General features: G+C 48.9%; 1 protein-coding gene across 1 annotated transcript in view; it reads right to left on the bottom strand.

Moving 5' to 3' along the window:
* PLPPR2 (phospholipid phosphatase related 2) overlaps nt 1–6,157 on the bottom strand; it is a 35,989-nt gene extending 29,832 nt beyond the window's left edge. The window contains exons 1-2 of the mRNA XM_060268755.1: nt 6,056–6,157; nt 3,860–4,048 (exon numbers count right to left, since the gene is read on the bottom strand). Coding sequence (XP_060124738.1) covers nt 3,860–4,048; nt 6,056–6,121 — 255 coding nt within the window. The 5' untranslated portion in view covers nt 6,122–6,157. The remainder of the gene's footprint in view (nt 1–3,859; nt 4,049–6,055) is intronic.
* Between the last annotated feature and the right edge of the window lie 10,656 nt (nt 6,158–16,813).

Here is a 16,813-nt window from a genome sequence, read left to right as displayed (position 1 = left end):
ATCATGAGAGGGCCGGCCCACCTCTGAGGCAAGGTGAGACAACCACCTGAGGCAGCAGGACCCACAGGGGCAGCAGATCCCAGTGTATATCTTTATTCCCTCCTTGTTCTAATATAGATCTTCACTCCCCTCTTATTCCCTGGAAAGCGTTAGGCGCCATTTTGGGGTTTACCTCCGGTGCCCAAATGTCTTGGGCTGGCCCTGAATAAAGATGATATCAACATTTGGTAGATTTTGGATAAAAATAGGATGGTGTGCAGAAACATTTCCTGAGTTGAACCCGAGGGCACCATCAGAGGCAGTACGCCTCTGAATATCAGTTGGTGGAAATTGCAGGTGTGGAGAGTGCTGTTGCACTGATATTCTGCTTGTGCGCATCCTAGGGACGTGGGTGGGCTCCCATGGCTCTGTCCCAGCTCCTGCCAACCTAGCAGTTCGAAAGCACACCTGTGCAAGTAGATAAATAGGTACTACTGCTGCGGCGGGAAGGCAAATGGCGTTTCCGTGCACTCTGGCTTCTGTCACTGTGTTCCGTTGTGTCAGAAGCGGTTTAGTCATGCTGGCCACATGACCCAGAAAGCTGTCTGTGGACAAACGCTGGCTCCCTCAGCCTGAAAGCAAGATGAGCACTGCAACCCCATAGTCGCCTTTGACTGGACTTAACCGTCCAGGGGTCCTTTACCGTTTCTTTTTACTGTAGGCATTCTGTGGGCATCTGGTTGTCTACTGTGAGAACAGGATGCTGGACTAGATAGGCGCTGGATCTGATCCATCACGCTTTTCTTGTGTCTTGACCCTGTTCTTTCGGTCACCCTTCCAAAACACCCAACACCCAAATGGCTCTGCATTTCCTGCCAAGACACCTGCCTCTATAGCATCCTGACCTGACAGCATCTCCCAGAGATCTGCCTGGCTGAGATGGGTGCAAGGGTCGAAGGATCTCCATTTGCCACCCAGTGGTGGATCATATGCCCATGCTGCATACCTACCAAGTTGCTGTCAGAGAAATAAGGGACCGGGCCAGAAATAGCAGACCGGAAGTAGTGCTGCCGCCATTTTGGAACTGGGCGGAGCATGCTCAGAAGTGAGTTTTGATGCTGCTTTGCCCAGTTCCAAAATGGCCACCGCTCCAGAAGTCGCACTGCAGCCATTTTGGAGCTGGGCAGAGCAGCATCAAAAGTCGCTTCTGAGCATGCTCCTCCCAGTTCCAAAATGGCCGCCGCGCCAGAATAAACCAGGGAAAAACAAAGAAATCCGTTTTTTTCAGCTAGGAACAGCTGGAAAAACGGGGATTTCCCGGGGAAAACGGGAGACTTGGCAGCTATGCCATGCTGCCCAGGGCAGGCACGTCCCCCAGGGGTGTGGAGAGTACCCTCCCAAGTGCGGGATAGCTGTGTGCGCCCCCATGATCCTGCTTACTTCCTCTCCCCTTCCCACTCACCTGCCTCCTTCCCGTCCTCTCCCCTGCCTGCCTCCTCCAGCTGGGAGCATGGGGCTACAACGCACTGCCCGCCCATGACTCCCGGGCTTACTGCCAGCCATCAGGGGAAGGGGGGAGCTGCTGCACCGTGCTCCTGGCTGGAGGAGGCAGGCAGGCAGGGGGAGAGGAAGGGAAGGAGGCAAGTGAGCGGGAAGGGGAGAGGAAGGAACCGGCAGCAAAGCAGTGCAGCAGCTTCCACCGACGGCTCGCGGTAGGCATGGGAGTCCGAGTTGCGGGCGGGCAGAGCACCGAATGTCACCCCCGCTCAGGGATGACACCCGGAGCAGTGCACATCCTCCCTGCCCCCACCTTCTTCCGCCAGTGTTGCCACCAAGCCCAATTCAAGGTTTTTGTTTGAGACTCTGCTACCTGTAGGAATGCCTTGCCCCAGACCAGCCCTTGACTTGAGATCCATTGGAGAGGCCCTGTTAGTTGTTCCAGCATTAAATGTCATCTGGGAATCAATTACCCTTCAGAGGCATTTGTCAGCAACAGCACCCTGGTTGCAGAACATGCTCCTTCCAGAGGTTAGCCTGTCATCTGAATAGTTTTATGTGGCAGCTGAAAACTTGTCTTTTTTTTAGACAAGCTTTTTCAGTTAGGGCATTACATTGTTGAATTGGGAGGTTGTTACCCAAAACAACTGTATTGTGAATTTAAATGTCGTGTCTATATACTTTTGGTATCCCACAGACACAAGTCTGAAAATAAATAAAATGATGGCAAGATGATAGTTTTGAAAAAGCTGGTTTAATATTGGGTTGGTCAGGATATGATTAACCAGCGACCTTCTTGCAATGTGGGTCACTGCCCTTCCTCCCAGGGAACCGTTGTCCAGACACTGACAAGAGATGGCGTCTGAATTAAAGGAGGGCACTGGGATAGCAGCGAGAATAGAGTCAGACATTCAGCTTGCATGTTTAACAGAACGGTGGGGTAATATTAACTCTAAATGTGTGCAATGAAGACAGTCCCAGGAGAGCTCGGCTCAGTCCTACTGTTTGCATATCGGTCTGCAATTTCTCCTGCATACAGTATTAATTCATGATGCACTGAAGATGAGATCCAGTATGATGGACTCGCGAAAGGGTTTGACTGTGGGTGTAGGGACAACTGGCTTCAAATACCTGCTCAGTGCTCTTAGTGTCTCCCACTCTCACCCACTTCACCAGGATGTTGTGATGATACATGGGAAGAGGGAGGGAGAGCTGCGCATGCTGCCTTGATTAGATTAATAAATTTGAGGTGGAGCATTGCAAATTCTCAACATACACAAGAGTAAGGATGGAAGGACGTTTCAGTTCTGCTTCTCTCCGCTTCGCATTTTTCCATACTTCTGCAAATTTCTCCTAATTAACGTTTTTTATATGTAGTTTTGACACAGATTTGTGTCAAACATACAATGCTATTGTATGCTATTTTCAGTAATATCTTCATTTTTATGCACCCTTCCCCCGAATACATGCATTTTAGTAAACATTGGTTGGAGAACTGCACTGCAAAATTCAGAGAGGTGTGCATTTCAAAGGATAGCTGTGTTTTGGTTTGCATATTGTTCCAGAAAATGTGGATTTCATGGATTCAGCTTTAAATGAAATCCAAATTTAATTTCTCCTCTATGCCTACATGTGGGTGTCTTGCTCAGACTTCTTTGTGTGTGTAGCGGCAGTTCTTGAAAAATTCATATAGTAGAAATTCCTATACAAAGTGGCCTGACTAGAACCTCCTGGGCGAACACAGAGCTTGAAATGTGTGCCTCCAAATTTTGGGATGTAGTGTTCAGCTAATGAAATGTACCAAAATGCATAATTTAGGGTGTGTGTGTGTGTGTGTGTGTGTGTGTGTGTGTTTCTCAGAAAATGCATTCCAAAATACAATTTAAGTTCCTATTTAAATGTGCATTTTTGTAAGGACCTTTTTTTTTAATAATTGCAGATTAATGCAGAAATGGGACAGTACTGACTTATGAATGAGCACATGTCAAATTCATGCGCCCGAAATGGACGAATCTGCCCAACCTTGGTGGGTAGTCACAGCACACCTACATCTCAAGCATATATATCTGCATGTGTGTGTGCGTCAGGCACGGTTGATCTACATGCCGGAATGGTTCTCAAATTCTAGTACAAAAGAACATGACTGAACAGCTCCGCACCTTTTTCCCCCCCAGCGGAGCTTCAAAGTTATTTGCAAAGAAAGAGCTAGTTGTACCGGTACCTCTGCTTCCTTTAGGCCCCTTGACTTTGATATCCGAAACCAAGTTCCCTGGTGATCTTACCCCCAGAGGGAACATGTGGGTCCTAAATCTCACAACAACAGCAGGGGGTTGTCACCCCCTCCACACCCACCCACCCACCACGTGCCCTGCTGGGCTCTTACCATTACGGTGGGCACAGCAGTGACGAGAGAGTAGACGAGGACCGGAGGCGCCCGGCTTGTGTCTTCAGGGCCAGGGTAGGGCTTTGCGTAGGCACTGTCATAGCAGAAGAAGCCTTGGAGGTGCACCGGGAAAGTGTTGGTGTATTCAAAGTGGTACGCCAGCACTACAGTGCCCGCCATAATCACCAGCTGGAAGTAGAACATGGCACATCAGGCAGGGGAGCGGCGCTGAAGACTGAATGGGAGACAGAGGCAGCCAGGAGAGCCGGATCCCTGGAGCCACTGGAGCCTGGCAGGCCCCCCCCGCCCTCCGCCTGCTCCTCCGTGCAAGATTCCTCGTGTACTCCTTTTCACGCTCGGGTGCCTGCTGTAGCTGTGCATCACATCACGGCTGGCGGGAGAGGCACCGAGCTTGCCTGACTCAAAGTCAGGCAGACAGTTGCCTCCTTCTGATGCAACCCCTCCTTCCCCTGCCCCCTCTTCCTCCCCCCAAGCACCAAATAACTCTCCGGGCTCCCTTCCATTCCCTGGCGATTCACTGCTCACAAGCAGATGTTCGCACGGAGAGGGCTGGTGTCTGAGACCACGTGTAGGTGAGGGCATTTTCAGGGGTTTGGGAGCGGGGAGGGCAGAGTACACCTGCCCGTTTTGGTTCCCATCCCTGCCTGCCTGCCTGCCACGGCCAGGCAACAGTTCAAATGGCACCCCCTATGTGTGACGCATGAGAAGGGGCTCTATGCAAGGAAGGGGCAGTGGTGTCTCGCAGCTGACACTGCCCCAGAGATGTATACCTCCTTGCCTGCCTCCCTCCCATGGCTCCTCCAGATTGCGTGTGGAGGTCTGGAGGGGGGAGGTCTATGTCTGTATGCCCCTCTTCAGACCTCCATACGCAACATCTCCCAGAGCAGCTCCTGGTTCCATGGGGTGGGTGGGTGTGGAAAGAGAGGCCCTTGCAAAATTAGCAAGGAACCATAGAATTGTTGACTTGGAAGGGACCCCAAGGATTATCTAGGCCAACCCCCTGCAATGCACTAAAGGGTCTCAGACAGATGGCCACCCAACATCTGCTTTAAAACCTCCAGGGAAGGAGAGTCCACCACTTTCCAAGGGAGTCCGTTCCACGGTTGAATGGCTCTTACCGTCAGAAAATTCCTCCTGATGTTTAGTCAGAATCTCCTTTTCTGTGATGCGAATCCATTGGTTTGGGTCCCAACCTCTGGGGCAGCAGAAAACAAGCTTGCTCCATCTTCCATGAAACAGCCCTTTAGATATTTGAAGATGGCTGTTGTCCCCTCTTGGTCTTCTCCAAACTAAACATACCCAACTCCCTGAACCATTCGTCATGAAGCATGTGCAACATCTGTCTCTGCACCCCAGCAAAGCAACAGAGGTGACCCAGCAACTGAGGAAACAACTGTGTGCAATCACGGGTCCCTGTTGATATTCTAAAGGCTGCTGCAGCAAAATTGCTTAGATTGCGCTGGGCAGCTGCTCCAAGACTGGCAAAATGCTCTGCGCTGGACAGGAATAAAATACTTTGAACGGCTTCAAAAGACTTGGAAGTACCGTTAATGCGAAACACAATATGTTCAAGCACCTTGCTGAACAATGATTCTTCAACATCAACTTCGTTGGACTGGTCATGTTGTGTGGATGCCTGATGATCGTCTTCCAAAGCAACTACTCTATTCTAAACTTAACAATGGAAAGCGTAATGCTGGTGGTCAACAAAAGAGGTTTAAAGACTCTCTCAAGGCAAAGCTAAAAAAACAATTGCAAGGGCTCCAAATGGAAAACAGCCTTTACCAAAGGTGTCATGGGCTTTGAAGACGCTCAAACTCAGGACAAAAGGGAGAAATGTGCTAAGAGGAAGGCATGTTTGGCAAACCCTCACCATGATCAACTCCTGTCCAGAAACCTATGTCCCCACTGTGGAAGGACGTGTGGATCCAGAATTGGCCTCCACAGTCACTTACGGACTCGCTGTTAAAGCCGTGTTCATGGAAGACAATCTTACTCAGCTACGAGTGATCGCCAAAGAAGCAGCAGCACCCCTTAACTACAGAATTGGGGTTGTCCTTGGGCAACTGTGGCCCTGGAGGCCTAACTAACCCATGCTGACTACTCCTTTCTCAGTTCCAGGGAAAGCCTGGTCTGGTCACTTGTTCATTTGGCTAAATCCAGTGGCAGCCTTACCTCCACAAACACAAAGCAGGGAATGATGGAGATGCTTCTCTTAAGCTCCTGCTTATCACCAGCCATGGCACCAGGGCTTGGACCTCTCCTCAAGGAAAGACGTGAACTACAGAAAGGAGATACCAAAGCAAGTTGGTCAAGTGGCTTCTGGAGAAGTGAGAATATTGTTACACACCATCCCTCTCTCTGAAAAGTACGAGATTCCAGGCACTTACCCAGGATTCATGTTTCTTTCAGAAATTAGGCAAAAACTGTGGCGTCTTTACAATATATGGTCTTATTTACACAACCTGTACCTAGATGGAGGGATTGCAGCGCATTTGCATCCTATGACGGATGACGCTGTGGTCTAAACCACTGAGCCTCTTGGGCTTGCTGATCAGAAGGTCGGCAGTTTGAATTTGCATGGTGAGCTCCCGTTGCTCTGTCCCATTTCCTGACAACCTAGCAGTTTGAAAGCACGGTACTGCAAGTAGATAAATAGGTACCACTGCAGCAGGAAGGTAACAGCGTGTCAGGAGTATGGGCAGGAATCAGGCTCTGGGGCAGGCACCCCCAAACTTTGGCCCTCCAGATGTTTTGGACTACAATTCCCATCTTCCCCGACCACTGGTCCTGTTAGCTAGGGATCATGGGAGTTGTAGGCCAAAACATCTGGAGGGCCGCAGTTTGGGGATGCCTGCTCTGGGGCCTGTAGTGCTTTGCAGGACTGGGGCCTGCCTCAGCTTGTGCTGGAGAAGCAAGGAGTGGCCACTCAGGTGAAGACCTCAGCTTGTGCTGGAGAGGCAAGGAGTGGTCACTCAGGTGAGGCCACTTGATACCTCACTGCACCTGGTGGCAGGAGCTGGGAGGGATAAAAGCTCAGCATTTCCCTTCAGCTCTTTGCCACAGCAACGCTATCCCTGCCTGGTTGCCTCTGGCCTCTTGCTCCTTGGACCCTTGCCTTGCCGACGCCTTGATCCTCGACCCTTGGACCTTCGCCTTGCTGACACCTTGCTCCTCGACTCCCAGACCTTCGCCTCTGCCTTGCTCCTTGACCCTGCGACATAGCTGCCAAGTTTTCCCTTTTCTCGCGAGGAAGCCTATTCTGCATAAGGGAAAATCCCTTTAAAAAAGGGATAACTTGGCAGCTATGCCCTGCGACTGCCTGCTGCTGGACCATCAGCCCTGCACCTGTTCCTGCTTCTACATCACCATCTTGCCTCTGGTCCTGACGTCCTCAGTCAGGGCTTCAACCACCCGCCGACCGGACCGTGACATGGCGCTTCTGTACGTTCTGGTTTCTGTCACAGTGTACTGTTGCACCAGAAGCGGTTTAGTCATGCTGGCCACACGACCCGGAAAGCTGTCTGTGGACAAACACGGCTCCCTCGGCCTGAAAGCGAGATGAGCACCGGCAACCCCATAGTCACCTTTGACTGGACTTAACTGTCCAGGGGGTCCTGTAACTTTTTTTAATGAGGGTCTGGCATCCCCCATAAGGGCAGCATTGGCTTCACAAGGCAGCAAAAAGCTGTCCTGTGTCTCTTCATTCCGGCCGGTCATCCTCAGCTCACTTGGAGTTCTGCCTCTCCTTCTAGCTCCTGACTCCAAAGACCTGCCCCCAGCCTACGTCATTCAAAGTTGAAACCCTAAACTCAGCCGTTGCCTCTGCCCACTAGCACCCCACAAAGGAGGGCCCCCACTCCCCCTTACCTGGCAGTCTTGCCCTCTAATGGTTTCCTTGGCTAGTCATCACTGGCCTTTGTCCCCTGCTAAAGACCCACCCAGCTAGCTCTGCTGGGCTGGCCTGGCTCCTCAGCCTAACTACATCCAGGGGGTTTCCGTGTTTAGTAAAGTTTAATCAAACTTTATTGCTAAATGCAGGAATTATGGAGAGGATCCAACACCCAGGAATTTGGGGGATCTGCCCCCCCCAACCCATAACAATATAATCTGATTTGGTCGCACACACACATTTTTCTCCAGTGCATGGTCACAATCTCAACCCTTGAAAGTCACCACTTCATGTTGCCCTGCTTTAAGGATAAGCATCCCCCAATTTAAGTACGTTACTGTTGTTTCAGCTACTCAGGCTTTGCAAAGAAAGCTCAGATTTTGTCTAGCAGCTTGGGTTTCCCAAGGCTTATTTCAGCTAGTCTGCGGAGGAGTCAAAGCTGTTTCCGTGCTTTGCTTTGGTTTCGCAAGCTGAGCCCTTGGAAAGCTTTCCTTAACTGCTAAAAATAAATTGGACCTAAAAGTCTGGAGATCAGGCTTCAAACCAGGTGTTTCGAACTCCTACTGGGAGTGGCGATGGTACAGCGCATGCACATCCAAAGTGTTTAATCCTTGACTCCCTGCCACTTGTGCCCAAATGCTTTTCCATGTGATCCTATCAGCAGATGATAAAGAGTTTGCTGCTCCAGCCAGCTCCCATCATGGAGTTCCCTGTAGCGCCATAGGCAAGTTATTGTTTGTGGTTCGTATGGGGATTTCCCCTTACCTTGTCACATTTGGACATTTCCCCTTCCACAGAAGTCATATATCATAGATGAGGGAACTGGCTATGAACTTCTATATATTGCTGAACTTTAACTCCCATCAACACCTGGAGGGCCTCAAGTTCATCGTCCCTAAGCTACAGGACCAGGGTGGCATTTTTGCTTGTAAGTTTGAAATGATTTCTGTTTTGAACAAGGGTGAAATTCATTGAGGAGCTCCTCAGTGTGGCCCTAAGCTAAATCTCTCCAGCTCCTGACCCTTCCTGCTCCTGCCTCGATGGTATTTATTATTTTAGTTGCATTTCTATGCTTCCCCTCCACTTTTGCACAATTGATTCACACGGAACTGTGTTTACCCGCGGTGCTGGGAAATAAATACAGTGGTACCTCGACTTACGCACGACTCGACAACCGAATTTCTTGACTTACGAATGGGGCAAATGGCCGCACACTTACGAATTTCTCGACATCTGAACAGAGACCGCAGCGGTTTTAGATAGGGTTTTTTCAATTTTCGAATTTTTAGATGGGGTTGCTTCGACTTAACGAATTTTCCCGTTTCCAATGCATTCCTATGGGAAATCGCATTTCCAATGGCGCTTCTCGACTTACAAATTTTTCGACCTACGAAGGTGCCTTCGGAACAGATTAAATTCGTAAGTTGAGGCACCACTGTAAATGATTTAATTCAAACCTGGGAATGGTGGGAGAGAGCTGGAGAGTCCTTGTGGCTCACAAGGAGACCCTCCCCAGAGCCTAAAGAGGACGTCAGTGAGGGCAGAGGAAGCCCCAAATAGACTCAAGGCAAAGCAGGGCTTTGTTTAGACTGATTAGCTTCCTCACCTAATAGCTGATGTACAGGAAAGTTCAGCAACAACTGCTTTCCTGTGCGTTCTTCAGCCTCCAGCTGGTCCCCAGAGATTCAACTCTAGATATTTTAGTCTAGATCGGGGAGAGAGCTGGTGAGCAGGAGAAAAGCAGGTGTTTAGATGCTTTTTAGCGAATACTCCCCCATTTTACGTGATTTCAGTTATGAGCATGGGGGCCCATCCATAGATGGGAGGGACGCCTGTATATTGAGTCTTTATCTCCAAGTTGCTCAAGGCTGCTTACATAATCCCTGCTTCCATTTTATCCTCACACTGAGAGCCAGTGTGGTGTAGTGGTTAAGAGCGGTAGACTCGTAATCTGGGGAACCGGGTTCGCGTCTCCGCTCCCCCACATGCAGCTGCTGGGTGACCTTGGGCTAGTCACACTTCTCTGAAGTCTCTCAGCCCCACTCACCTCACAGAGTGTTCGTTGTGGGGGAGGAAGGGAAAGGAGAATGTTAGCTGCTTTGAGACTCCTTCGGGTAGTGATAAAGCGGGATATCAAATCCAAACTACTACTACTACTACTATTCTTCTTCTTCTTCTTCTTCTTCTTCTTCTTCTTCTTCTTCTTCCTCTTCTTCTTCTTCTTCTTCTTCTTCTTCTTCTTCTTCTTCTTCTTCTTCTTCTTCTTCTTCTCACCACAATCACTCCAGGTAGGATTACTCTGAGAAATAGTGACTGGCCCAGGGTACTGCATGGTTGGGTGGGAACCATGGTCTCCTAAGTCCCCATCTGATGCTCTAACCACTATGCTGCACTATGCTACACTGGCTCTTAAATTGATGGTTTCACATACTCTGTAATGGAAAGGATGTTCCAGCATCTAGTTGAAAGAGGGCTATGGCACCTAAATAAATAAAATCAAAACAATAGCATCTTTCATTTTAAAAATGGATGAATGATAGCAGGGTGGTTTGTTAAAAGGAGAGAGGATAAAATGAAATCAGCATTAAGAAAACAAGAAAACAGGACACAATGGTTAAAAGCAGCAGGATGGAAACTATCCGTTTCTTTTTTCAAACCTCTCTCTCTGTTTGTATTACTCACATCTAAATATATGTCAGTTTCACTTCTCCTCCTTTCTCCTTTATCCAGTCTTAAATTCTGTTCTCCAAATTTTGCAAACAATTGGTGTGGTTGTTTTTTTAAAAAAGAATCCTCATTAAAATTCATCAACATTTGAGTGAGAATTTCTAATAAATATGCCATTTTGACTACTGTAACACATTTCGGCAAGCAATTTCCCCATATGTAATGCATTTTTGTTTGCTGTTTTCATGTTTATGCACACTTTCCCCTAATATATGCATTTTTGTAAATACTGTCTGGTTGCCGAACTGCATAGCAAAATTCGGCTATGTGTGGATTTCAAAGGATACCTGCGTTTTGGTTCACAAAGTGCAAATCTGACAAATTTGGCTTTAAATGGGTCCTGAATAGAACTTCTTCACCAACCCCACTTGAACCACCCAAAATTATATTCTGCAATATTTAACACACCTAAGAGCGCAACCCACACTTTCCTGCGAGTAGGCACTATTGAATACAGTGAGATTTTCTGTGAGTCAGACATGCAGAGAGTTGCTCTGGCTTCTAGGACTTGGGAGCTGGGTACAATTGTCTCCGTGTTCCCACCCGGCTGGGCCCTGCAATTGTCTCCCTGCTTCCACCTCCCTGTTCCTCTATTGCTCCCCTCTTACTTCCTGGCCTCAGCCACCATGTTTCTCTCTGGCAACAGAATCTGAAAACTAACTCAAAATGCCCTTTTCAGGATAAAGGAGGCACAACTCTGGACGAGGTAAGTGTTTTTTTTTTAAGTATACTGTAGTGATTAGCAGACCTCATTTTGAGCAAATAATCATGTTTCTTTATAGTGCAGGATTAGGATCGGGTGGGGGGGGGAGAGAGATTTGCAGCAGAGGGTTGCCCCTATTCTAAATATTAAGACTCAGAGATGTACATGAGAACACCCTCAAGTCTTCTATTACAGGCTCAATTAATCCCAACTGTCAATCATAATAAATGCACGTGGGACACACACGTGTCCCATTATGAAGCAAAGGTTCTGGCTTCAACCGCCCTCCTTCCTTCCTTTCTTTTTGCATGACCACCACATCACCAACGCCCCACCTAAACAAACTGGAGATGACCACTCCCCCCCCCCCCCGGAGCAGCAGAACCATGTTGCTCCCAACAGAGGCCAGTTCAGTGCCACCTGTCCAACTTTGCTAGCAGTAGGGCCGGTGCCATGAGAATCCAGCTGAAAAGATGCTCCTGCTACCTGCCCCCCCCCCCCCGCCGGTCCAGCGTCCCATCGCCGAGAGCAACTCTCCATCCCCATGAGCCGAGATTAAGACGCGGAGTCTGCCTGCTCCGTTCTTCCTGGCAAACGGAATCTGCTCACTGCTGGGCTGCAAAGAGCGAGCGACGGAAAATCTGCACCCGTGTCTGTGCATGTATACACACACAGTGACAGACACACAAACACACACATCTGCACCACCCCCAGAGTGTGTAACTTAGCAACGTGGCCTTTAAAACAGAAATGCAGACATACACACACACACACACACACACACACAGAGAGAGAGAGAGAGAGAGAGAGAGAGAGAGAGAGAGAGAGAGAGAGAGAGAGAGAGAGCCCAGTAATTGTCAAAGCTGTGACAATGCCTGTATGGATAACCGGGGGGGGGGGGGGGAGAGAAAGAAAGAGGCATTGATGCTTTGAAAACGGAGAGCCCATTTGACACAGGATGAAGTGAGACTCTGCTGGCTCACCAGCCCCCCCCACAGCCCCCCCGCCATCACATCAGCCCCCCAGCCCAGCCACTGCATCTCTCACCTTCTGTATGTCAGTGAGTGTTATGTATTTTTTAGGCAGCAGCCATGGCTTCCTCGGCCCACATCCAATCTCTTCTCCTCCTCGCTCTCTTCCTCCTCTAGCCAAGCAATTTCAACGGTCTGCAGGATGCAGCGGGGAATCCATGCTGATCATGCCAATGTCCCAATTAGAAGCTGGACCGCTGGATTAAAACGTTGTTTCGTGTTAGCAGCTGGAGCCCTTCCAGGGAGAGGAGGGGGAAGCGACACACATCTACACATGCATGCATGCACACACACACAGGGAGGGGAGAGGAGAGAGGAAAGAGGATATTTCAAGGGGGAGAATTCATTGAAATGCATCCTGTGTCCGCTCTGGGTCAGAAGGGCAAGAGATGCAACCTAGACGGCTTCGCTGAAATCCATTCGGTTCCCCATGTCTGCGACCAGACTGTACTTGCAATCGTGTTGGCCTCTTTCGCTCTGCTGCTGAAAAGTAACTCCCGATAGCTACGGATTGCCCTCTTCTCCTGCCCTAAATGGTCGAGCCCTGCTTGTGAATTTCTTCCTATTTTACAGATAGGAAAGTTAAGGCACCCGCTGACCGAGCCTGGCTTACTTACCAGGCGTGTACCAAGAGAGCAAGTGCCGAACCCTCACATTAGTCAAGGCTAGCACATTTGTTTCGAACCAAACAGGAAACTCCAAGGTTTAATTACTCCAGAGTGAAAACCATAATTCAGTCAGGCATTGCGAATTAAGTTAGTATGAAAAGCACCTTCATCTTTTGAACTCTCGACAACAAGGGTGAAATATTTTTAATTTGGGTGTTTGTAGTTCATTTTAGCATTTTGTTGTTGTTTAGTCGTTTAGTCGTGTCCGACTCTTCGTGACCCCATGGACCATAGCACGCCAGGCACTCCTGTCTTGCACTGCCTCCCGCAGTTTGGTCAAACTCATGTTCGTAGCTTCGAGAACACTGTCCAACCATCTCGTCCTCTGCCGTCCCCTTCTCCTAGTGCCCTCAATCTTTCCCAACATCAGGGTCTTTTCCAGGCAGTCTTCTCTTCTCATGAGGTAGCCAAAGTATTGGAGCCTCAGCTTCAGGATCTGTCCTTCCAGTGAGCACTCAGGGCTGATTTCCTTAAGAATGGAGAGGTTTGATCTTCTTGCAGTCCATGGGACTCTCAAGAGTCTCCTCCAGCACCATAATTCAAAAGCATCAATTCTTCGGTGATCAGCCTTCTTTATGGTCCAGTTCTCACTTTTTATTTAGCATTTTAGCAAAATAAAAATAAAAATTAATGCCTCAGAAGCAGGAATCACCCTCTGGATACAGCATTCCCAAGGATGGGGCCAGCTGGACTCTGTCTTGGGGAACGTGGTTAGGGATCCAATGCTCTTGACTCCTATCTGGGAAAGTATTTGAGGTTGCTGCTTTTAAGAGCGACACATGGAACCCAGTTACGGAGACGTTGCCAGATGGATTAGCACTGTTTCCTTGGGGATCAGAAGGGCTCATCGGCGGAAGGAAGAAACTACCCCGACTAGAGAAGAATGGCAAACCCAGTTGATGGACTATGCCGAAATGGCAAAATGAACTGGGAAGCTCAGAAATCAAGAAGACAAGAACTTGAACGGGGGGAATGGGGAAAAGATTATAATTTATTTACGAGACCACTGTAAACAGGTTAAAACGTTAGCAGGATTTTAACCACGCTTATAAAGTAATGGAAAGTATGGATAATTTAGAAGGATTAAAAATTTGGATAAGTACTGATATGTAGTTGTAAAAAATGCTGTTAGGACCCATGGAAGGGATGGGGGAAAGTCAGGAGATTCAGAGCAATCTCAACATTTGGACTTGGAATTGCTTTTTGTTGTATGTATATACTTTTTAAAATCATACACACACACACACACACACACGGAGAGGGGGGGAAAGTATTTGATCCCCTGCTAAATTTGCCCGTTTGCCCTCTGACGAAGAAATGACCAGTCCATAATTTTAATGGTAGGTTTATTGTAGCTGTGAGAGACAGAATAACAACAGGAAAAACCCCAGAAACCCAGAAGACAAAAGTTAGATATTGATGTGCATTATAATGAGTGAAATAAGTATTTGATCTCCTATCAACTAGCCAGATGTCAGGCTACCTGGTATCTTCACTGTATGTAACGAGCTGAGATTACAAGCACCTGCTGTAAGGGAGAGGTCTTACCTGTAATCCCAGCTCGTTACAGTACCTGTACAAAAGACACCTGTCGACAGAAGCAATCAATCCAGCAGATTACGAACTAGCCACCAAGACCAAGAGCAAAGAGCTGTCCAAGGATGTCAGGGACAAGATTGTAGACCTGCACAAGGCAGGACTGGGCTACAAGACTATTGCCAAGCAGCTTGGCGAGAAGGTGACAACAGCTGGTGCAATAATTCGCAAGTGGAAGAAACACAAAATAACTGTCAACCTCCCTCGGCCTGGGGCTCCGTGCAAGATCTCATCTCGTGGAGTTGCAGTGATCATTGGCACCCCTATTACCACTGGGGGAACCTGCCTGGTTCTGCTGCACATTGACACCCACACACCCACACACCCAGGACAGATCCCAGCTTTGAAATGGGAGGCAGGTTGGTGCTTGGTTCCAATGTATGCTGACCAGTGACTGCCTCTGACACGTTAGCAGGGCCGGTGCTAGGGTTTTTTGCGCCCTAGGCGAGATCACCTTCTGGCGCCCCCCCCCCAAATTTCCCAGAGTTATAGACCTTTTTTTAGAAAATAGAAAAAAATAAAAAAGTAGAAGAAAAAAAGAGAGAGTTCCTTGGTTGTTGGTGAGGGGTAAAAAGCAGTCTCTTTACCTTGTCAGCTAGCAGCCTTCCCTGTTTCTGGCGCGGCCTTCCTCTGCTTCCTCTGGAGCCCAATCTTGGCGCGCTAGCTACTGGAGGGGTAGGCCCGGCCCGAGCAAGCGAGCGGCCTCCAGGGCCGTCCCTAGGCCCAGGCTGGGTGGTGCAAGGCGCCAGGCCGCCTGGCCATCAAGGGGTGGAAGGAGCGCCGAACTCAGCGGCTTCAGGTGGGCGGCGGGCAGGCTGGCCAGCGCCCCCTCCATTTTGGCGCCCTAGGCAGCTGCCTAGTTCGCCTTAATGGACGCGCTGGCACATTAGTAGCCCCTTTGCTGCTTTTCAAGTCACATTTTTATGTTGCTGGACACAGCAGAGGTGGGAGGGGGAGTCTTTACCTGATGTGCATTACTTAATTTGTTCCCCCCTCCCCCCCAAAAAAACCACCTCCTGTCATCTGTGCGCAAGCTTTTCTCATGGCTTCGGCGGCTGTGCCTTGCAAAAAATCCGATCCTACCTGCTGAACCGGACCTTGTCAGATGAGCAGAAAATCCAAAGAGAGGTTTTACTTCAACTGAGTTTCAGCTCAGTGGGTGAGAGGGGACTTTCACAAAACACAGCTGCAGATCAATGAGAAAAGGTCTCAGACCCGGGGGGGGGGATTAATTGGTACACGATGCGATCAAAATATGGGTCAAGCAAAAAGTGTGGATGAGCTCATCTTAAGTGGAAAGGCAAGATAAGGATAATAGCAGAAATCTTTTTCTAATCCAGCTTCTTAGGAGTAACCTGACACATTATGACTCAAAGAGGTGAGGGGGGGGGATCCTTTGTAGGGTGGGGTCCAGAGGCAGAAACCATCGAGAGAGATGCTCAACATCAGAATAGATCCCAAGGCTGCTAAATTTTAAGCACAATCAAGGGAGGCTGGGAGGACGAAAGTGTGAAAAAATAACCAAAGGGAAGAAGAATCTGACCACGCTTTAAGTAGAGCAGAAAATCCCTCTTTGAAGCAGAAATAATGACATAAAGGTTAAAAAAAATATGTTCCAAGGATTTTTGGGAGAGGTAGATTCCACCCTACAGCTCATCAGTGGTTGGGGATGTGGGTTCCTCTATGATGCATAGGATATTATGGGGTACTCAGGAGACCTGGAGAGAACTTGGGGGGTTGCAAAGTCTGTCCCAATGAGCATTCACAAGTATTGCAGCAAAGCATAGCCGGTTTACTGCAGGCTGGAGACGGGAAAAGCTTTTGACACCATTAAGTCCAAGGGGAAAGCAAAATGGCCCGTTTAGAAGACCCTTCTGGGAAATCTGAAAACAGAATGGAATGGAAAAAAGCAGCAACACCTCCAAAAGAACCCAGCAGAGTTTCCCACAGGCATCTAGTTGGCCATTGGTTGTTGTACAGGCAAGAACTGATTTAGACGTGCCTGAATGATGCACGATCATGCACACACACGGACAGCACCTGACCTGGAAGTAGCCCCCAAATGTCATAAAGACATCACAAAGAAAGGGGGGAACAGGGTGGGGTGTGCTTGTGCATGCTACGCCGCATGGGGGTCTGGAACATAGGTAAAGGTAAAGGGACCCCTGACCGTTAGGTCCAGTCGTGACCGACTCTGGGGTTGCGCGCTCATCTCGCATTATTGGCCGAGGGAGCCAGCGTACAGCTTCCAGGTCATGTGGCCAGCATGACAAAGCCGCTTCTGGCAAACCAGAGCAGTACATGGAAACGCTGTTT

Source organism: Zootoca vivipara, chromosome 16, assembly GCF_963506605.1.
Source record: "Zootoca vivipara chromosome 16, rZooViv1.1, whole genome shotgun sequence".
In the NCBI taxonomy this organism is placed as follows: domain Eukaryota; kingdom Metazoa; phylum Chordata; class Lepidosauria; order Squamata; family Lacertidae; genus Zootoca; species Zootoca vivipara.
Note: the sequence above shows the minus strand (reverse complement) of the source record. Positions and strands in the feature narration are given on the sequence as shown.